Source organism: Zootermopsis nevadensis, unplaced genomic scaffold (assembly GCF_977971745.1).
Source record: "Zootermopsis nevadensis isolate Lab colony 2312 unplaced genomic scaffold, Znev_1.0 Znev_ptg000025l, whole genome shotgun sequence".
NCBI classification, from domain to species: Eukaryota; Metazoa; Arthropoda; class Insecta; order Blattodea; family Termopsidae; genus Zootermopsis; species Zootermopsis nevadensis.
This window is the reverse complement of record NW_028259157.1, coordinates 7,035,997-7,058,139: the sequence shown is the minus strand read 5'-3', so window position 1 is coordinate 7,058,139 and position 22,143 is coordinate 7,035,997. Positions and strand designations below refer to the sequence as shown.

General features: G+C 34.9%; 2 protein-coding genes and 1 long non-coding RNA gene across 4 annotated transcripts in view; 2 read left to right on the top strand and 1 right to left on the bottom strand.

The window, feature by feature from the left end:
* Window positions 1-5,883, bottom strand: part of LOC147872633 (uncharacterized) — a 421,094-nt gene extending 415,211 nt beyond the window's left edge. Inside the window, exon 1 of the long non-coding RNA XR_015537031.1 lies at window positions 5,224-5,883. This is a non-coding gene — a long non-coding RNA (uncharacterized LOC147872633). The remainder of the gene's footprint in view (window positions 1-5,223) is intronic.
* Window positions 868-16,213, top strand: GlcAT-S (Glucuronyltransferase S). Of its 2 annotated transcripts, XM_022067248.2 has the most exons (8): window positions 868-1,036; window positions 1,276-1,456; window positions 2,025-2,217; window positions 4,133-4,392; window positions 4,531-4,737; window positions 6,660-6,795; window positions 7,706-7,748; window positions 12,538-16,213. In XM_022067248.2, the coding sequence occupies exons 2-8, from the start codon at window positions 1,298-1,300 to the stop codon at window positions 12,554-12,556; spliced, it is 1,017 nt and encodes a 338-aa protein (XP_021922940.2). In that variant the 5' UTR covers window positions 868-1,036; window positions 1,276-1,297; the 3' UTR covers window positions 12,557-16,213. The 2 variants fall into 2 exon arrangements, with proteins under 2 accessions (XP_021922940.2, XP_087211776.1); XM_087355650.1 differs by having other exon boundaries at window positions 7,706-16,213.
* A 276-nt stretch (window positions 16,214-16,489) lies between these two features.
* Window positions 16,490-21,969, top strand: Dus4 (Dihydrouridine synthase 4). Its single transcript, XM_022067247.2, has 6 exons — window positions 16,490-17,449; window positions 18,654-18,775; window positions 19,568-19,643; window positions 20,062-20,241; window positions 20,896-21,104; window positions 21,389-21,969. The coding sequence occupies exons 1-6, from the start codon at window positions 17,370-17,372 to the stop codon at window positions 21,802-21,804; spliced, it is 1,083 nt and encodes a 360-aa protein (XP_021922939.1). The 5' UTR covers window positions 16,490-17,369; the 3' UTR covers window positions 21,805-21,969.
* Window positions 21,970-22,143: the final 174 nt, after the last annotated feature.

Here is a 22,143-nt window from a genome sequence, read left to right as displayed (position 1 = left end):
TTGAACTGATTGATGCCAAACTAACACTAGTATTGACACTCAGATCCCTACAGATCGGCAGAAAAATGCGTTTAAAAATGACTTTCGAATTACCTTGAAAATTTTAAAAGCCTCTACTCGGAAAACCCCTGTTGTTATATTGTCGTGTCCAGGGCTGTGGTGTCGGTACTAAAAATCTCCGACCCCTATTCCTTCATAAAAACTCAATATGTATTAATAAGTGTATACTTACTAAATTGGTAACTGGCACCATAAGAGATTATATCACCACCACGTGAACCATCAGCTTACTTTTTAGACTTATATTCAGTGGAGTTCAACGTTATCGCCACTGAAATTTACTGTTTGAGTCAGTTCTCTTTGATTCACATACTAGGCAAAAATGATATTGCTCAGAAATTAATTTTCCTCGTTCTGGAAGGTATTTTTCATACTCTATTTGTGTTTCCGTTTGGTTGAAGAATTCAAAATTTATTTTCTGCATTAATATCAGATAGTTTCACATAAACTTTGAAGCTAATCTTCATATTTACAAACAGTGAATTCTCATTGTATTTTGATTCATTATGTGGTACTGCCACATGGTGATATCCTGTGACGGAGGCAGTAAGCACCTTTGATACGTCGGTCGCGGAATAGTATCCCTGGAGACAGTGACATAAAGATCTGGAAAATTGTTTTTGCAAGTAAGGGGGGCTTGGGAGGGTTGAACGAGTTCGTTGGTAGTTGACATTGTTAATACTGTTACCGCTAGATTGTTTGATGAAAGTTTTACTATAGCTGCGGATAGATGGCAGAACAATGTATACATGACATCATACGTATTGCTAACATTTAACATTGGCGACCAGATTACATTCTCTATGGAGCCGTAATCTGTGTCTGTGACATAACAACATCGCAGAATGAAATCGTGTTAATGAAAGGTGGTTATTGAATGGTTAGAATGTGTATGTTGTTGTGTGAAATATAAGAGGACTGTTGGTTGGTTGTTATTCCGAATGCTTCAATATCTATTTTATACTGTAAAAGAAAGGTAATTTGTTTCATAACTTTATATGACATTAGTTCTGTATTTTTATGACGTGTATACACGTTAGGTTATTTTTTGATTTTTATGTTATTGATTTTATTATGTTAAAATGTTACGTGTCCGTGAATAATATTACAGTAATTTATGTCGAATTGAGATTAAGTACAGTGTTGCAAATGATGTGTAGATGACTATATTTTATTATTTTCTTTGACAGCATATATTTAAAATGTTTGTTGCAGATTGAATTTTAGATAATGATCCATGATAAAACAGATGATGCTTCCACTCAAGAACATGTTCCTGCTTACTGTAGGCATGATGCTCCTTGTGTTGTATTTTGTGTGGGCTTCTCAAGGGACAGAAGTTGCTCGAAGATTTGCTCACCAGGAAAATGTGTTTGTGTGCCACATTTCATTTGAGGTACAGCTGTAGCATAACTATAACCAATTTTACTATTAGTGTTTCTTAAGTAACAGGCTGTCTTTGTGTACATTCAGCTGACTATCTGTAATTTTAAATATATAGGCAGCAAGTATTAAAGTGTGAAAGTGAAGATACTTGTGTAGTCATTTCAAATTTCAGAGAATTTTCATGCAAGATGTTTACTAATAGACCTTTAATTTTACCATTATTCAGTAATAAGAAGTTTTACTGTGATGACCTATATAATAAATATTAATAAATGGATAAAAAAATATAATGTTTCCAGAAGGCATCCTTCTGGGTTGTAGTGCTGTGTAATGTGGTAGAGGTTTACCACCATTTCAGAGGTCCTTGCTACCTTTATCATCAGGGTCACAATCGTTGTCACTCATTGCCCTGATGATGGAGGCAGCAAGGGCCTCTGGAACACTGGTAAACTTCTACAGAACTACAAGGCAATATAACCCAAAAGATAGCCATCTTTGTACTCACTGTCATGAGAACCTCGGATCCTGCTCACAATATTACAGTTTACACATATCTGTCATGTTTGCTTTTACATTAGGACTCCAGAGGTAAACAAACCACAGGCCTCCCAAAAATATATTTTGTTACGCCAACCTATCCCCGGAGGGAACAGGCTGCCGAGTTGACAAGATTGGGCCAGACCTTGATGCATGTACCTGACATACACTGGATTGTTGCAGATGACAATCAGTCTTGCAATGCAATGGTAGCAAAACTTCTGAAGAAGTTTGGTAAGTTCTCTCTTTATTCATATCACAATAAAAATAACTTCACAGAAGATATTTGACAGCTGTGCTGCAGCATAGCCTTTCAACATTTTATCACTGCATCAGTATCTGCAAGGCAGCAGCAGTAACAAGAGGAAGCGATTTTATATTTTACTGTGGCATTCATGTATGACTTGTTTGAGATTACATTTGTGTAGAACATGTACAAGTTTATAATAGACTATCTGGTATTTTGTATGAGTCTTGTGTGATGTGTAACTCTGCTGTGAAGAGTCAGAAGGAAGTTTTTTATGGCTCTAGTTCTCAATAGAAACATTATTCATAATTTTGTAAGTAAAATAAGAGCAAGTGGCCTGTTAATAGACAAGAAACAAAATATCAGTCTTGAGTTTTAACAGAAAAAGTTAGATGAATTTGGAGCATGACTTCAACAATCCCCTTATTCCTGCAGTTTATATAAGCTGTAATTCCTTATTGTGATTTATAATTTAAATTGAATTACTGTGACATGTTTAATACAGATGAATCATTATGCTATTTCTCTAGTATCAGAATACTGTAATCTTTTAACATTATTGAGAAGACTTGATAAACTTCAAATCTAATACAAAAAATCATGTCTTTTTAATAGGCATTCTTACATGAAATAAAATGTATTTGGTGTTTTGTTTTATTTTAAAATTTGCATTTAGATAAATAACATTCTGAAGTTTATAATAATAATAATAATAAAAATATTTTATTGCATTTCATGGATCCATAAGACAGTCAGATGACAACAGGATGTGGAAAAAGTCATAATAATAATACAATACATATTATAAAGTACAATTGATACTATTATATAAATGTCACATAATACAAAATAAAGGGTTCGCACGGTCTCTGGTGGTATGTAGTCACATCAGCTATTTAGACATTTAGTCGATTGCTTTTTCCCAACACACATTCTACTTCTTTTCAGTGGTTATTAACATTCTTGAAACCAGGTCATCTGTGTATATGAAGTCACACTGCATTCTACAATCATTAATCAAACTTTTAAGTAATTCCATGGGGCAGAGTCTTTCAGAAGGCAATAGCTACTAAGATAGTCAGGAAATTCCCTGCCATGTAAGAGAACCAAATGTTAATTACTATGCCACTAGTCTCTGTCTTGAGCCATAAACATATTTCTAGTCAAAATGTTTCTTATTACTTCAGACTTGTCTAATACTAAAAAAGTACTGATCACATTTGTGTCATTATAACTATTACTAGCTTCTAATATAGTGAATTTCAGTGCTGTATTATAATTAAGTTCCATTGTGAAATGAATGTTATTTTGTCCATAGTCACCTACATTATTTTGAACTTGCTCTGCGATTACATACAGCACTTTTATATTTGCTTTGGGGAGGTTATTTTTTCTCTCCTTTATGTTCTCAGCCATAGATATCATTTCTATTTGTTCACTTAATGGAAAAAGTCACACCATGATAGAAGTCATTTAGCACATACTCGGTAATTATGTCAGTCTCAAGGTCTTTAGGCTGAATATAGAGTTTAAGATATACTAAATGCCCCAAGAATATGTGTATACAATACTGATGTATGTAATTGCTGTGTGTATAAATCTTTATGGGGCACTGTATTAAAAATATTAATTGTATTTTAGCTGGAGAGATGAACATGCATTGTGTACATGTATTAAAAATTCATTTTCAGCAGAAACAGGCCCTGTTGCTTGGTGATATTGAACTGGCTGCATTATTATAATGTATTTTTAAAAGACTGTAATGGAATTACACTTGGTCTGTAAATGTGCTGTGACATTACCACACTACTTAACCTTCTGGAAAGGGTTATTGTTATGAATATGAATTGTTTTTAATTTGTTGTTTAACATCATACTAATTATGTGCCATTGTATGTGAAGGTATTCCATTCACTCACATTTCAAGCCCAATGCCAGAAGTATATCGCAAAGCCAACATTGTCCCAAGAGGTGTTGCTAATAGAAGGGCAGCTATTAACTGGATACGTAAAAATGCACAGCATGGAGTAATCTACTTTGGTGATGATGATAACACATTTGACTTGAAGCTGTTTGAAGAGATTCGTGACACCAAGAAAGTTTCTATGTTCCCAGTTGGTTTGATTGGAGATTATGCCGTGAGTTCACCCATCCTGAAGGAGGTAAATGTTACTTACAGAATGGTTTGAAAGTGTTCTTTCTTATGTTGAAATTCTGTCACTGAAACTCTAAGCTAACATTTATTTTTACTTATCATAAGTTTATGCCAACTTTTTGCATTTTTGCGTATAATTTGTCAGGGAAAGGTCATCGGTTTCTTTGACTCGTGGCCATCTAAACGAAAATTTCCTGTCGATATGGCAGGATTTGCAGTCAATGTTGAATTTCTGCTGAACCATCCAAATGCCACAATGCCATACAAAGCTGGATATGAAGAAGACCAGTTTTTGAGAAGTCTTGGCTTGGCATTGGAAGACATAGAGCCAAAGGCTGACTCTTGCACACAGGTATATTAGACTTCTCTTCCTGTAGGTAAGGTGTGCTTATTATGCAAGAAATTTTAAATAAGAAATTGTAATCTTTGGCTGCGGTTTTTGATCTTATGAAATTTGTTCACATCATGCTGAATTTATCAGATAGTTTTTATTTTTGCTTTCCGTGAGTGTCTAAATGTTTTTCTTGTGTTGAGGTTTCATTTTGCTTAATTACAGTGAAACCTCTATCCATCGTTCCCGGAACTATCGTTTTCCCGGATGCATCGTCCCATATAAAATAATGTTACATTTTCCCGCTTCTATCGTTCCTCGAACTATCGTTTTATCACATCGATCGTTCAAAAATCTTAGTCCCTGCCCACAATTTTCCCGCAATGATCGTTTCTGAGAAATTATAACGAAATTTACGCGATATTTTTAGAATTTAAAATGCTGGGTTTTGAGATAAATTAATTCCGAAAGACGCATAATGTTTTTGGAATACACAGTAGCGGTAACCTGTTATGTCGCACAACCAGCACAGATTCTTTTGGAATGAGGGGTGATAGTTGGAGTGAATGGCGGTGCTCATTGTCAGAAATTTTATGAGTTTAATTAGGGTGCACTCATGTTTCGTTCCAGCGATGCCAGATGGCATGTGCAGTGTGAATTTCTTCACAAATGCTTTTATTACAAGTACAAAGGAAAGGCGGGCGACACTTTTCATTCTTCTGGTTCATCTCGTGTCTTCTACAGCTACGTTTCGTTGAGTTCGGCAGTAATAGTATTTCCATTCTTCCTGTTATTGTTCGTGAAGGGGATGGGAGTGGTGAGGAAGAGGAAGACGACGAATTCGAGCCCGAAGCTGTGCCGAGTTTTGCCGAAGCACACCCTGCATTGGCAAAAGTGAAGTCGTTCTTTTGTGCGCATAATATTAGTGAACGTGACGAGGAAAACATTTTGAACGTGGAAAGGGCTCTGTTTGGCCTAAAACGCAAAGTTTCGACAAACCAGTTGTTCATTAAAGACTTTTTGGTAAAAAGAAGTAACTTTGAAAGAGAAACATTGTTTTTTTTAAAAATTTTAATGCTTTCCCGCAACTATCGTTTTCCCGTATTCATCGTTTTTATTTCCCACCCCCGCCGAAAACGATGCATCGAGGTTTCACTGTATAACCTAATATTAGAGCTAATTCTCACAGTAATTACTTGTTTCCATGTCTTTGGGTACTGCTTGTTTATGTAAAACAAGTTATTGCAATAGCTTAAGATACCAAAAGGTAAATGTAAAAATAAGCCAGGGTAACTCAGTCAGTGTAGTGACTGGCTACAGACTGGACGACCAGGGTTTGATCCCTGATGGACGGCAGAGGATTTTTCCTTTAGCTTCTGTGTCAAAACTGGCTCTGGGACCCACCCAGTCTTCTATCCAATGGGTACCAGGGGAAAATACCTACTTTTTATTAAGTGCTTGCACTTCTATAAAGTAGCCAGCAAGGTGTAGAAATTAATTGTCCAACTTATTGGCCTTCATTCACAAACAAAGTTGTTAGCACTCTGCTTTGTGTTCTTAAGGTTCTGGTTTCAGTTCTTGGTCCACAGACCAGCTATCATGTCAGGGTTCTCATTGTTTTTCTCAGGCCCTTCAGACATTCTACGATGATCTCCTAAGGCATGATCACCATATTTGAGCTCCTTCCTACTTTGTCATTTAGAGTCATCCAATCTTTTTAAGCTATGTAACATGTGCAGTTCAGATATTGAAACATACGTGTGCAAACGTGGAAGGACAGGTAGGTGCTCCTCCTAACAAGTGCTACTGCATGTTGAAGAAACATGTCATAGACTTGCCTTTGCAGCATGTAAAATAGTTCAGGTATTCTTTGTTAGGTAGAAACCGAACACTGAATGAAGTATAGTTGGCATTATTTTTTTATATGATATACATTCCTTTAGATTTTGGTGTGGCACACACAGACATCAAAGAAAGTTTCTCCAACGATCAGAATTGGATCGGAACTTGACACAAGTTTGAAGGACTTGCTTGAAGAAATTACAGCCTTGGGAATGGGACACGTAAGTTTAAGCTCTGGTAAGTACTGCAAACAGTATTTTCACCACATAACAGATATTACCTTTACTGTATAGATGAAATTTTATGGGTAATTTTGAAGTGAAAAGTATTGGTAGAAAACTAAATAATTGTGCTGTATTTAATACAGAGATGCCCCCAATTATAATTTCTCAGTTTAAGGCTTTTCCTGTTATATCGTGTTAAATTTCATTGATTTCAGGTTTTCCTCAGTTTATTGTTTAAACATGTTGTGCCTCAGAAGAAAATTAAATGGGGATTTCATAGTTTGTGTACAAGCATGTGCTGTACAGCAAGTGATAGATACATATATTTTGCCTTAAACATTTATTAATTAATCTTACAAAAATACATGTGTATTTCCTACACTTTTCAATTCTGCCCACTGGCTGTTTGTCATTCATATAATCACTAATATTTATCATAAGGCCTTCAGTGGAAATGCAGGATGTGAAATATTGTAACCAATTTTTACGTTAAACACTGTCTAGATTACTTTCTTTCTTTATTTATGCCTTAAATTTTTGTGTTGTTTTTATTCTCTGTTTGAAGAAATAGTACTGTCCTAATGATCAGTGAAAACTACTTTGGGAGCTATGTCTTGGCAGTTGACTACAAACATTTGTTGAAATATTGATTTTGGTCAAGTAATGTTTTCTTTTCTTAATCTTGAAAATATTGACTCTTATTTAAATAAGTAGCTTATGTAAAATTTGCTTTTCAGGAGTTTTATTGTTGCTCATTAGCATCTGGTAGGTCGTAACAAGTATTATATTTTGAAATAAAATATTCAAATAGAAATTATGTAGACAAATGCAGAAAGAAAGATCCTTTATTGTCATCATTGCTGTTGTATTCATCACAGTAATAGTTGTTCTTACTGCTCCTACCACGTGTGTGTACGTTTCAGGTGTGAAGAGTTACATTACGAAGGATGGCAAAACAAAACCCCTGTAAGTAAAGAATCATGATATCCTTGCATATCTTGTAGTCTGAAATTACAGATGTAAAATTGTAGCAAACTTACTCATATACTGAGGAGACAGCTCAGTCTGTACATATGAAGACAATGCTCATCTGCCTCATACTGGCACTATGAACTCACCATTTTTTAAAGAAATGGAGCCCATGTATATGCTGGCATATAACAGAAGTGGCTCCTTTCAGGGTTTGTTGTATTATTTGTGAATGAAAATGTATGATGTGTTGAGTAGTTTTAAGCATTGTTATGAGATGCCTAATGTGGAAAGAGAAAGCGCAAAAACCTACAGAAAGGTTTATTTTTAGGACAGCACAATTTGTAATATAAAGTAAGAAATAAATGGCTTTCCATAATCAGTCATAGCTGGGTCACTTAGCTTTATACAGCATTTACAAAAACTTTAACTACTAGTTTGTATGTAGGGCATTTGGTAGTGCCATCTTGTTATGAATAGTGACTTTAATCTAAGCAGTCTTACACAAGTGCTTCATTTACTCAACTCCGCAGCATAAATGTTTTTTTTCTGAAGTGTATATTTACATGTGGACATGCGTCTACTTCATTTTTTGGGAAAGCAGGAAAGATGTGGTTTTTGTTACAAATTTCTCATTCAAAGTGGAAAACAAATATATGCAGTGAGAACTGAGGATTTCATGGCAATGAAAATATAGATTGTGGTCTGACACCATAACTCAGAAAATTATAATCTACAAGTGTATAATCAAAACCTGATATAGTGCCCCTTCTGTATACCACCGCCCTCGTATTACTCCCATGAAAGCCTTAACATAGAAATGCCCTATGTAATTTCAAAGGTAATCCTCCAGTTAAACATTGCCCCTGCTAGCTGCCAGCAACCAGTATCTGTAGCAGTACAAATGCACCATTAAGCATTATAATGAAAGTGTATTATGGAGATTTGTCTAGGCCATATGCTTGGGAGACACTGTTATAACTTATGATATGGTCACTTCTTCCTTCATGTTGGCTTCCACATCTAGTATAATTTATTTTGACGTCTTGACTGTTGACAGACTTTTGTTTACTTATTCTTGAATATCTTCTTGTTTTGATCTCATATGTTTGTTCTTCAACATCTTCCATGATAATCACAATGAACAAGTAGGTAAATCACCTTGCTAAGCAGTGCTAATATTGATGAGACACTACAAATAATTTACCTGCTTTCGCTAAGAGAAACGTTCACTGTAAAATGTGGGATGTGGGATTTTCCTGTCTTGTAGCCCTTTATCCTCCAAGATTTTTGCAGCTCTGCACTTTCATTTATCTTTGTTGGCTAAATGGTCTTTGCACACATGTTATCAGCATTCATTTCTGCATGTTTTAAGTGTCCATGTTATGCCTGTGCACATATTACACATGAAAGAGCAACTGAAAAATTGTTGACAGTTTGGTGTGAATCTTGTAACAGATATGACTATAAGATCATCTCTAATACGGAAGTGACTAACCAGTCTTATCCTCTGGCCCCACACTGGAGTTTGTGTATATACTTCAGACACTTTGTCTATTTTATCTATATTCTAGTCATATCAGCATAAGTATAATTTGGATTTTCATACCATTTTTACGGTCAGTTATCTATTTTATTTTTATTATTTATATTTGTAAGAGAATTTTTACCAGATTGTATATTCCATTTATCTGCAAAGTTCTGTAATTGTCATAGAGCTGAACAGTTTTAACAAGAGTCTCTCAGACACTGGTATTTCTCAAACTGCTGCTGTAAGCTTGTCACTGGTGAGGAATGCAGGTAAATGGCGGAGAGAAGGTTGGTGTTAATAACGTTTATACTTTTGCATCTTTAGCAGTATTCTTTAGAATATGATTATAGTATTTAATAGCAATTTCATGTACAGTATCATCCGTGACACAGGAGTAAATAAAAACAGTACCATACCTCTGAACATTTTCATGCTACCTTGGGCACATTGTATCAGTTTATGATAGAGTATTAGGAATTAAAGTTGAGAAACACTTCTGTAAGTGGGAAACCTTATGGACAGATGTTCACATGTTATAAGTATGTTAGTAGCACTTATGATTGTGTGTATTTTGCTTGGATTTCTTTCCGGTTCTCTGAGTATGTTTCCATTGTGTATATTTTTCAATAAAGGTAGGTTGTTTGTGCCACTTCATGGATTTAAGCTTAACCCATAGAAAGAACTTTGGAATTAAAATATATACAAACATTATTTTAATTCTTAGTAATTTTCAGTTGATATTATACAAAATTGTATCTAGTCTGTTAAGAGTTTTGCTTTTGCATTCTATTTGTTTAATTTCAGAATTCAGTATGTACTGTACTTAACGAGTATTGTTGATTTGTAAGTTTTACATAAGCTTACACATTTAGATCTGTGGCATTTATTTAGTTATTTATAATACATACTTTTACTTTTAACAAGTGATGTTTCCTGCTACAAAGCAGTATTGCAGCTTTTCTTGGGTCAGGTCTTGCTCAAGTGTGTTGATTGTACTGTGTGCATGTTTCGGCCTACATGTTACACAAGTGTGCAGTGTTTCAGGTGTGTACTTGTAGGAGGATTTTGTTTTTCATCAGGTTGTTGGGGGTTATATTGGCTATCGTGATCACATAGCTCACAGTTGTGATTATTGAGTTACAATATATCATTTTTAAATGGGATATATATAAAACATTTAAGATTATGGAAAGCCCATGTCTGTTCTGCTATGAAATGAGAATCAATTTGCACAGTATAATATTCTCTTCACAGTTACAGGAATAGACAATAACAGTTTACCTTGAAATGTAATAGGTGATATGAAATGAGTGAAAAGGGGTGAGATGTTTATTGTGAACTATCGTGCATTGACTGATGTGCTCATTTTTTGGATATAGATTAGCAATTTGCTTTTAGGTTGTGTGAGTGAAATTCTGATGTAATTATAATATGTTCAGTTGATTGGTTTTAATATTACTGTAATGCCTCTGTTCCACATTATATAGACTGGTTTAAATGTAAATGGGTACTTAAGTAATTACCCAGATGTATTTTTAAAATGAAATTCTACAAAAATTGTTTTCATATTATGTGGGTTGCCCACATACTTCCATGGTTATGATTTTATTCTATATGGATTATGGAACAGTATGTAATTTTATCAAATACTTGTTAGGATATATAATTTTTTGCATATTTTGAAATATTACTAGAAAAGTCTGGTAGTTATTAAAACCAGGTCAAAATGACAGTAGCACTTCAAAATATTGCCAAGAATGAGTGTTTCAGTCTTCTTTAGTTAAATTTAATTCAGTTTGGTTAGCCTGGAGGGTATGACAACTGAGCTATATAAGGAGAGGATGCCAGACTAAAGTTCAGAAATCACTGCAGGTGGTTTTAAATATTTGTACAATTAGAATAGTAGAATTGTGATGGAACTATATTCTTATGTTTAACCATTCAGACAACTCTGTCACCATTTGGAGTTCAGAACTGCTCAATGTCCACCACTAACAAGAACTTTCTAACACTTATAATTGTGCAGCACTGCAGTATTCTGATCGTGACTCAAGTTTTGTCAGTATAAGCATTCCAATTAACATAAATGCAGACATGCTTTTCCATCCCTGTCCCTGTCAGTTATAGTTACAAGCTTAGCACTCATCTTCATCTAGTGCCATGGTTATGAATGTTAAATGTTATCTCCAACCAGCTGCCATGTACCTTAGCCCTGCTGACCAAACTTCATGTTCCCTTGCATTTTGCATGCAGTGCTGAAGTGTCCACTTTCCTCTTTTAGCACCATAATTTCTAACCTAGAAGCCACAATCATACTGTAAGGTCTTTTGAATGTATCACCTTAATAATTCTTATGAATACAAACTTAATTCAGAACAAGTTGGCATTGGATATTCAAGTACTGAAACTTCAGTATTTGCTAATATTTAATTGTCTCTTTTTCATAATAAAGATAATGAAAGATTAAAATGTTTTGGTAAAGTAAAACTGTCCCACTACACACCTTGGAAGTGCTTGAGAAGAGAGGAGATGTAGCTACTACTCATTCTTGACCTCAGCACTATTGAGATTGAGTGGTCAGCATCAAGCCTCAGCTGTGCTGTACCCCTAGGGATACCCCTTCAGCACCCATTGGAGTGTATGCTAGGTGGACCCCAGAGCCAGTCAGAATGCAGAGGTTAGAAGAAAAATCCCTTGCCCCTGCCAGAGATCTAACTTGGTCACCCAGTCTATAGTCAGACACTATCTATACTGACTGAACTACCCCAGCTTGTAAAGTGTTTTGATAAATCATAATATTCTATTTTTGTGTGTATAGACATTGTTAAGTTATTTGTTGCATTATTATATAAAGTTTCACCACAAGATTGTCATACTGAAATACATTTATTCCTACTGGTAATATCTGCTGTGCAATTATGTTTATTAATTTAATATAGAACTGTCATGCATTACTGGTTCTTAATTAAATACCTTCATAACAGTTGTAATGAGTAAATAAAAAGCATGTATTAGATTATTGTTGTAACTGGTGAGACATTCTTCAATTCATAAATTTTTCTTGTCAGATTATCTGGCTTTTTCTAAGACATTTGTCATATTTAATCATTGTTAAAGTAACATTTGACATCACAGACACGTTGCGAAGAATACCTAGAACACTACACAGATCATGTGTAACTAATCAGAGCAGTTTCCATGTTCTGGATAACTATGGCACACAAAAGTGATATTTTGATGCCCTCTCTTTTTCAGAAAATTGTTTCCATACTGAACTGAACATGAAAATTCAGAATATTTCTACCATGTTGTCACTTAAAATGTATAAGTGGCACATATCTCTGGTCCCGATTTTTAAGGCATAAATGTAGGAATGTATGCCAGATGAAGCTTCTTTCTTGAAGTTGTGCTCAAAATGATTGATACAAGGAAAAACCTGAAGATGATGCTACGCATCGAAACATGTAGTAAATGAAGGCGCAGTATTGTAACATCGTAGTAACGATGAATAGCGCAAATTTTAAATTTTAACATCTGTAAATAAAGTTTGTGTATAGACCTGAATTATATTATATATTTTAACAATCAGTAAGTACACCTCCCACTCTTAAAATTAAACATACTTGAGAAAGTGAGTTATTCTGAGATTTCCATCTTAAGTACAGCAATTTGAACAGGAGGATTTATTCTTACAAACTTGCTTAACATCAGTTTTTAGTATTTTGTATACTTTTAGACTTGAAAACCTTCATTGCAAAACTGGATTATTGCATTGTTGTAACTGCTATCCTGTTACCGTCAGAATGCAGGGAGGTTCTATAAAGAATGAATCTCAAAATCTTATATTTATAAGTTGAGTTATGAAAATTTGTTGACAGTGGTGCAGTTGTCATTTCCAGGACTATAAATTTACCAATTTGTATTCAACTCCCTGAACTCCATTTCTCAAATGTGGTTGGTTGTGTGTCACCCATGCTTATAGCCTAGTATCACACATGCACAGTGCACATTGATGGTGTGAGACTGAACATCCAAATATTAATGTCTATCGTGAGAAACACATCTTATTAAAGTGCTGAAAAAATATATTTGTTGTATCTGTTTGACAAAGTGAGATTACTAGAAAGCCATAGTTTATATTATTTACCATGCATTTTGTATTTAATTCATAGAATAGTGCTCAAATATTAATGTAGCATTTCACAAGAGATTATTATCAAATGTAACTCCAATTACGGTTGTTTTATTGGAACTTTGTCTTTGTGTACTTGTTTAGAATTATTGATTGCTTTTTAAATACTAACCAAAGCAACTTGATAGATTTTTTATAATATTTGTAGTGCCAATAGCAATACTGTGCACAATGTTTAAGAAGACAATTAGGTATTCATATGTTTTTATTATACAGCAATAACCTAACTTTCAGATAATAACTGAACACACATAACCATTATGAATGCACATTGTAACTTTGTGTATATTAATTTGGGATTGGATAATGTAAAGAATATGAAGAGAGATTTTGTAAAATTACTGGATACAGCTAAGTGAAATTTCAGTTTCTCATGGTGGTGAGTATGAAGATCACTGTTTTCTGGGTTTTTTATGGTGTAGGCAATAAGCACCTCTGAAGCATCAGGAAATTTCTACCAGCCTACACAGTGCAACAAACCAGAAGACAGTCATCTTTATACAGCATATGGCTGATAAACCCTTTGACAGTTTTATGTCTTACAAAAATTTCAGATGTAAGGGTTTAAAAACAGCTATGAGTTGGTAAAGTTATTAATGTTCTTAATGTCATGATTGGCTTCTTGCTGTAGCTATTTTACTTAAAAGGAAGAAATGATATGTAAAATACTTGTCTCACTTTTCATTGCTTATCCATTAGACAGTTAATTGTTACTTGGACTTAAAGTTATACTGTACAGTGAGGGAAATTCAACTTATAAGAAATGTAGTTAGTTTAACAGTTAATATAATGTTTAAATTTTTGTATACGCTAGCTGAAATACTGAAATGTCTTCTAATAAATTCAACACCAATTGCTGTTATATTACACTGAATTTTAGCACATGTTTGTGAAAGCCTGTTTGCCATTGTCTACAGTGGAAGATTTTTTATACCTAGTAGCAAAAACATTTTAAGGACGTTTCATGTGTGCTATAGTTTGAACTGTCAATATTAAATCATTTCTTTTGTGGTACTATGTTGCAATGCAGGAGTTTACCTACAGAATTAAATATGGTAGTTTTAAAAATGAAATTTGAAGTTATTACTGTTAACTACTGCACTTTCAGATGTCATGAAGGAGAAGCTATGTTAGCTATTATTTGTCAGAGGCATAAAGTACATTTCTGAGGTGGGGTATTTGACACTGAGATATCTTTATATTCATATTCTTTGTTAAAATTCATAATGTAACATTCCAGACAAATTTTTTTGAATCTCTCCTTTCTCATTTGAAGGGGAAGTTATTTTTGCATGAAGTTAATTTTGCATCCTACTGGAAGAGAAATTTCTGATTGCATGGTTTGGGTTTCTGTGAGAACTAGACAGTTCCTCAAACTATAATGTATATATAAAATCGTAAAGCAAGTTATACTGATTTTGTGTACAGTTTTGCACATATGGATCTGTATACTGCATTCGTCTTGCTATTGGGATGATGCCTCACAGATACATCCCAGGCAGGAATTTTTATAGGGTGGAGTAAGATATGTAAGGATTTTGAAAGAAGGGACTGGATGTCAAATGTTGAATATTAACCAACATTTTCGCAGAAAGTGCATTTGTTATCTTCAGGGTGAATGTGGAGTGAGTTCTGGAGGTCTTATATAGGACAATCAGTAGGTGGCAAGTTAGATTTGATGGTGCTGATTTGTGGAGTGAACGGGTGGACCGCTGTCCAATTGTTGGCCCAACCCAAAAAGTTGAAGTTACACACTGAATTCCAGGTGTGAAAACCCAAGGAAAAGAATGTTACAGCTGTTTATCACAGTGTCACCAACCTGTGAGTGATAGCTAGCAGTTAAATTCTGCAGTGTATAGTGAATAAATATAAAACTCAAATTACTTGCTCTCTTCTTCACAATTAACCGACTGAATTTAAATGGAGTTGAAGCATGGTACATTTATCATAAAATTGCAGATTGGTTTTGATTAGACACAATAGAATGGTATATTATCATTTTATAACTCTAATAATTTAAAGTCAGTGTAAGATTTTAATTTTTACAGCTTTGATCATACCAGTAATTCAATTCAGTTCTTTATTATTTAATTCAATTCTTTATTATTAGTGTGCTATATCAACAGCCAGAAGGCCAATAATAATAATATACAGACGCTATTTATGAAGGTAGTAAACCATAAAAGAAGTAAATAAAGTAATATTTTGGGATGAGAAATTAGAGTGACTGAAAAGAGATTGACATTTCAACATAATTTTGTTCAATAACTGCATATGTGTGAATTACACATAGGTGTGTATCTTGTGATATTATGTTGTATTGTTTCACATTGAGTGTACAGTGATACCTATGTGATACATTGTTAAACAGGTGATGCCAGTGGTAACAATACAGAGGGAGCCAAAGCAATATTCAGAAAATTACTGCTAAGTACACATTTTGTATGAAAGTACAGACTTTCAGAACTTCCAGCATTATTACTGTTTTAAGAAGTGGTTTTCTTTTCCTCTCTGTTCATTTTCCCCTTCAAGATGCATTCTTTCTCTAAAATATTAAGTATATTTTGATATCAATGGTTTTTGATAATTGTATTGCATAAAAATATTGATTGTAATTATATCTCTTTGTTTTTATGCATTTTCAGTATTATTTTTTCTGTACTGTTGCATCTGTGCACATCAAGTATCTGTGATGTTATTGAAATTGTTTCATTAAAGTAAAGATGCATATGACACTCCCATGTGAGTTTGAAAGTGTTTCCATCACCTTCCATCACTCATGCTTGCTACTGATTGGATAGCAACTCTCCTTTTTTTGCTGTCTCACAGAATCACAATATATTAACAGGTATGTATATTTTTTGTTGTCACCCTTCATCTTGTAAATTACATTGGAGCAAGACTTCTTAAAATTTTCTGGTCTGGAAACACATGCACCCTTCTGTATTGACTTGAAAGCTGTAAGGTTATATACATGAGGACTGTTTATTGAAACAACATGGCAAATGAAGATAATTGTCTTCTGTGATGGAATGGCATGTATTCTGGTAGGTGTTAACTGAAGACTGCTTTCATCATTAAAGTGATAAATAAGCTGCACATGGAAAGGTTGTGGTTGGAAAAGGCATAGCCCTTGCTAGGCCAATATGAGGGGAAAACTAGAGTGAGGGTAAGTAGGCAGAGCAGGAGAGCCAATTGGTGAAAAGGGGACTTCAGGAAGGGTGCAAGGAAGAGAGAATTATCATTTGGTGTATCAGGAAAAATCAGCATCAACCTTGGCTATTGGGTCCAGTTCCAGGATACAAACATCCTCACCACCAAATCCAGAAACATGGACCATATTAAGGAGGCCACTGAAACTGAAGTCCACCGTAACAACATGAAGCAGGATGGGCTGTGCCTGAGCAGTCCATGATAACCATTCGTTCACAATCAGAGTGTATAAGCTTCCTCCATAGGTGTTGGGCCACACTGACTCTTGTATGGAGGTGGATATATAGCCATTTTTCTTGTCGGGTATGGAGGCAATTAATTCACAAAAAACTCAGGTGTGGAGGTGTTCACAAAGAAATAAAAATAGTATGTTATGGACTTATATAGCCAAAATAGAAGTAGGATATGGAGGCGCATATATATGGAGAGGTCTATGAAACAAGTGACTTCTTGAACACGCCACAACCCGAACCAGTCCGTAGCACTGACCAACGGTAGCCCAGGTCACATTCCATCCCACAACCAAGACCGCAGCACACAGTCGAACAAAACACACCCCAATCGCTTCGTCCGATGGAATCACAGATAACCAAAATTAAACGCTATTGCCCACTTTTGTGTGAAGGATGGTATGTAGTGTGCCGGAAACAACAGCAATGATATGTAATATGATTTTTTAAAAATGTCAGATTCTCCTGTTATGCAGCTATTTAAGGAAAATGATTTTGTTAAAGTTTGTGCTCCTATGGTTCGTTACAGCAAGTAAGTTTTCGAAGAGCTGTTTGCTTAGATTTAAGGGGCGGTGTCAATAAATACCATAAATTGGTCATGTGTGACTACTACAGCAAGTGGGAAATGTAATTGAATTATTTGGGCTTGTTTGTTTTTAGCAAGATTTACGAAATTGCAAATGGTTATAAGGGCACTTTTCCAATTTCAGTTGAGGATTTGTTATTTTTAGAGGTTAAGGTAGTATAATTTGAAGCTTTGATTTGGTTGTGTTTCGTATGCTCACCAGAAATTTTGTACATGTTACCATATGGTATCGACTTTTAAGTGTGGCCCAGGAACAACCTTTCATACCTTAGGTGAACACCTGTTTGTAAATAAACCACATTTAAGTGATAACAGTTGTTGAGTTCATTCCCAATGAATGCCAGCTATTGTGTACATTGGTACTATTTTGAGTTGCCTCTGTTCCTTCATCCAGAATAATCCCAGAATGGATTTCATTTGAAGAAACATCTCTTATTGAAAGAAGTTTCATCTAAACTCATTATTGGTATGCATTTTTTAAAAAAGCCAGCCAATATTGTTGCTTATGCTTGTAATCAATTTCTCATGGTGGTGAGTATGAGTATGGCTGTCTTCTGGGTTGCTGTGCAGTGTTGTTCATTTACAATGCTTACCAACATTTCAGAAAGGTTGCTGCCTCCATCATCAGGTTAAAGATGCAGCAAGTACATCTGAAATGTAGGTAAACTACCAGACAACATGGCACTACAACCCGGAACATTGCTGTAGCTTTTTGATATCTGAAAGTCTTGGCAGTAATTGTTTTATATTTGAAAATTGTAAGTAACAATTATAACTCTGTTAAAGAAATTGACTGTGTTCTGAGTGGTGGTGGTGTTCTTACCTTTGGCCCAATATGAAAGTATGGACATGTATATAATTTGGTAAACATTCCACTAAACTTGAAACATGGTGTTTATTAATGCATGGCAGGATGCATCTGCTTTTGTACCAGTAAACAGCATTACAGACAGTATGGTACCATTTATCTTTTTTGTATGGATATCTGCCATGACATTTGTAAAATTAATATTTTGTTTATGCTTACTGGATGCAACAAACTAAATAAAAGGCAACCAACCTAACCTGCCACAGAATCAAAATTTTTTATGGAAATATAAACATATGCTCAACCTTGAATATTACGTGCCATGTTTTCTTAAACTTGCAGATTGGCATTCCGGTCATTGGTTAGGTTGTACAACTGTCAGCTGTGTTTTACACCAATGATTCTTGCAGATTCTTTTATACAATCATCAAAGGCACGGAATAATGAATTTACTACCAATAAAGGTATGAAATCCACTTTTACTGAAGTTTAATTATTTTCAGACCTTTGCATCCTGTTTTGATTTTGTAGATACTGGTTTCTAACAATTGAATATTAGTATGAAGTGAATGAAGGAGATGGGGCAAAAGTAGCTAGAAAGATGCAAATCTCTCAAAATTAAGGCTATTATGAATGTTGTGTGTTTATTTTTAGATCTGACTTCCATCACAGTGCAGAATATTAATTGTTACAAAGACACATTTTAGTTAAATCATCAGATCTTGGGACTATAGGTCAGACTGTAATGATTTTAAATGAAGAGTAACTTGGCCCATTATAGCATTTATGTTAGAGCACTTAATAAATGTGATTGCAAGAAACAGAAGTCAGTTTTCATGTTTATTTCAGTTTGAAAGTTCTTATTCTTTGCCTCCGTTTGTTTCTCCACTTGCATATGCAGCCAGAGTCTTCAAAAGAATTATATACACTTCATGAATGGAAGGTGCACTTGAAGAATCTTTTTCATGCTTGTCCCAGAATTCTCATTGAACATATATCACATTTCTAATTTAGTGACATGTGGGTACACAAAACTTTTTCAGATTGATGCATCATTTTGGACACTTAGGGTATAATGTAAGTAATGAGCACTGACCTCACAAAATACCAACATTTTAGCATTTGTCTTTCATTTTGTAATCTTTTATTGTATCTGCTAGTTTCTGTCAGAGGCTTCAGAAACCAGAAAGATAAGTTTGAATAACCATGAATATATTAAAGTTATTAACAGGCAGTTTTCCTCTTTCTCTCTTAAGGGGACAGGCCACTAATAGTGCAGTTTGCAGCAAAAGATCCCAGTGATTTCGCTACTGCTGCTGAAATGGTTGCCAGGTAAATAACAATTTCTTAAACTCCACAGACAGGGTCAGACATTTGAATGTGACTTGATGAAGATTGGGGATATTATTTAAGTAGGACAGAGTCCAAAAATAAATCATATTTTTGCATAATTTTATTTGCAGTTGTACATATTGCAGCATTGTATGAAAGATTAATATACTGATGATCTGGAACCAACTAATAAGACAAAAGTTTTATGTTGTTTACCTCAATTCTTCTGGGATGGTACTGTAAAATGGCCATTTATGCTCTCCAACTTGCCTCCTGATTTAGCATTAATTATTCCAGTATAATGTGATTCTGTGTAATTACAGCAATTGATACATTATTTTTGTGAAATACATGTTAATATCAAATTGAGTTATATTAATATGCGTGTTTATAATAATAGAGCTTTATTCTTTTACAGTTACAGTGATGGAGTAGATTTGAATTGTGGTTGTCCACAACGGTGGGCTATAAATGAAGGCTATGGAGTTGATCTCCTGAGAAAACCACATCTTATTAGAGATTTAGTATTGCAAGTAAAGAATAGGATCCCAGGGCCATATACTGTGTCTGTCAAATTGCGCATAATGGAGGATTTAAGGTGATAATTAAACCAGGTAGAAATAAATTATGTAGTCCATTTAATTTGCCTCACCATACTAATGTACAATAATTGTAGGTTTAAATGCCCATGGGGTTACTAACTAACTAACTAGATGGCTTACAGAACCCGAAGGTTCATCACTGAATTCACCAATGCCCTCCACCGGACCCTGTCCTGGACCAACAAAATCCAGTCTCCTTCAACCCCTATCTCCTATAGATCCCACCTGAGATTATCCTCCCGTTTATGTTTAGGTCTCCCCAGTGGTCTCTTCCTCTCTGGCTTCCCAATCAGTACCGGGTGCACACCTCTACCCCATCCATATGTGCCACATGCCCCACCCGTCTCATTCTTCTTGACTTAATCACCCTGATAATACTGGGGGTGGAGTATAAATTTTTAAGTTTATCATTATGCAGTTGTCTCTTTACCTTTGTGAAAGTGTTTTGTTTGCATGAAATATCTACACTTAATTTCTAAAACTGTCTGGAGGCCCATGCTGTGGTATTTTTCTCCTTTCAAAATGAATACATTAGATTGAAACTTTAATTCATATATTGATTTTAAAATTCTCTTATAGCAGTCTCTTGATAAGGAAGATGTTAATTTGTTATGAATTTGAATGATTGAATATGGTTATTCCCTATTTAGGAAGAGTATAGAATTATGCAGGACTTTGGAAAATGCTGGAGTCTCCTTCCTTACTGTTCATGCCCGCACCCCTACACAGAGGTATGAGCCAGTGAATGAGGATGCACTGCGTGAGATAAAGAACAGTATCAGAGTTCCACTGATTGCCAATGGAGATGTGAAGAGTTTCAGTGCAGCAAAATTGCTGCAGGAGAAAACTTATTGTGATGGTGGGTGTATGTAAAAACATAGTAGACACTGTTGATTTTATAATTAATATAATAGATGTGGATATAAATTGACTCTCTAGAGTCCCTTTCCTTAATCTCATTCTAAATCTTGAAGCACAGCAAGGTTTGTAATTGTATGAAATGTGGATAGTTCATGAGGATGCAATAACAAATGCTGTAGTGTGTGTGGTTTTTTCTTCCCCAAATGTTATTACCAGTCCCATAATGCCATATTTCAAACCTGCAAGAATATTATTAAGAGTTACTGTGCTTGACTTGCATAGGTGTGATGGCTGCTCGGGGCATTCTCACAAACCCAGCCTTGTTTGCTGGGCATTGTGTAACTCCTTTGGCTTGTATTCAAGACTGGGTGACCATTTCCACAGCAACAGCAACACCATTTCAGTGTTTTCACCACCATCTTGTATTCATGCTGGAAAAAGTATTAGCAAAGCCTGAAAGACTTGCATTTAATATCATCAAAACAAAGGAACTTGTTCTGGATTTCCTGGCAGACTATGGAATAGTTTGTCAAAATGATATGAAAGAATACTCTGGTTACAGTGCAGTAGAGTGTGATTATGGTAATAATAGTGAAAGCCAAGGTAGTTTTTTTAAGGAGAAGCTTGGTAGCTGTTGTGCAGATGTACAAATGGAAGATTACCTAGAAGATGTATGTCATTTGTACAACATGAAATAGTTGCAGTTTTAAGTCATGCCCATTGTTTTAGTACAAGTTTTGTTATATGATGCTGTCTTAATGTTTGGCAAACTAAGATTTAATGTGTCTTGACTCTTTGCTGGGAGGAAGGAAAGAATTATATCACGTTATATAAATGTTGGTTAACATCGACCAGACCACACAGCGCAACAACCCAGAAGACGGATATCTTCAATTATATCACCACCACCACCGCATTTCAATTTCCATTTTTTGTGGTCTCAGTTTGTCTCCTGAGCACTATTCAGCATCTCTGGGACTTCCAGGATATAGCAGGAAAGCTTACAGATTTGCATTATGCATTAATACCTTAGAATC

Excerpts from the sequence above, each read along its gene's own strand:
- GlcAT-S (XM_022067248.2), top strand. The coding sequence starts at position 1,298 with ATGATAAAACAGATGATGCTTCCACTCAAGAACATGTTCCTGCTTACT. Across the intron at positions 1,457-2,024 it reads TGTGCCACATTTCATTTGAG|GACTCCAGAGGTAAACAAAC; the intron begins GTACAGCTGTAG and ends CTTTTACATTAG. Across the intron at positions 2,218-4,132 it reads AAAACTTCTGAAGAAGTTTG|GTATTCCATTCACTCACATT; the intron begins GTAAGTTCTCTC and ends TTGTATGTGAAG.
- Dus4 (XM_022067247.2), top strand. The coding sequence starts at position 17,370 with ATGTCAGATTCTCCTGTTATGCAGCTATTTAAGGAAAATGATTTTGTT. Across the intron at positions 17,450-18,653 it reads CCTATGGTTCGTTACAGCAA|ATTGGCATTCCGGTCATTGG; the intron begins GTAAGTTTTCGA and ends TTAAACTTGCAG. Across the intron at positions 20,242-20,895 it reads CGCATAATGGAGGATTTAAG|GAAGAGTATAGAATTATGCA; the intron begins GTGATAATTAAA and ends TTCCCTATTTAG.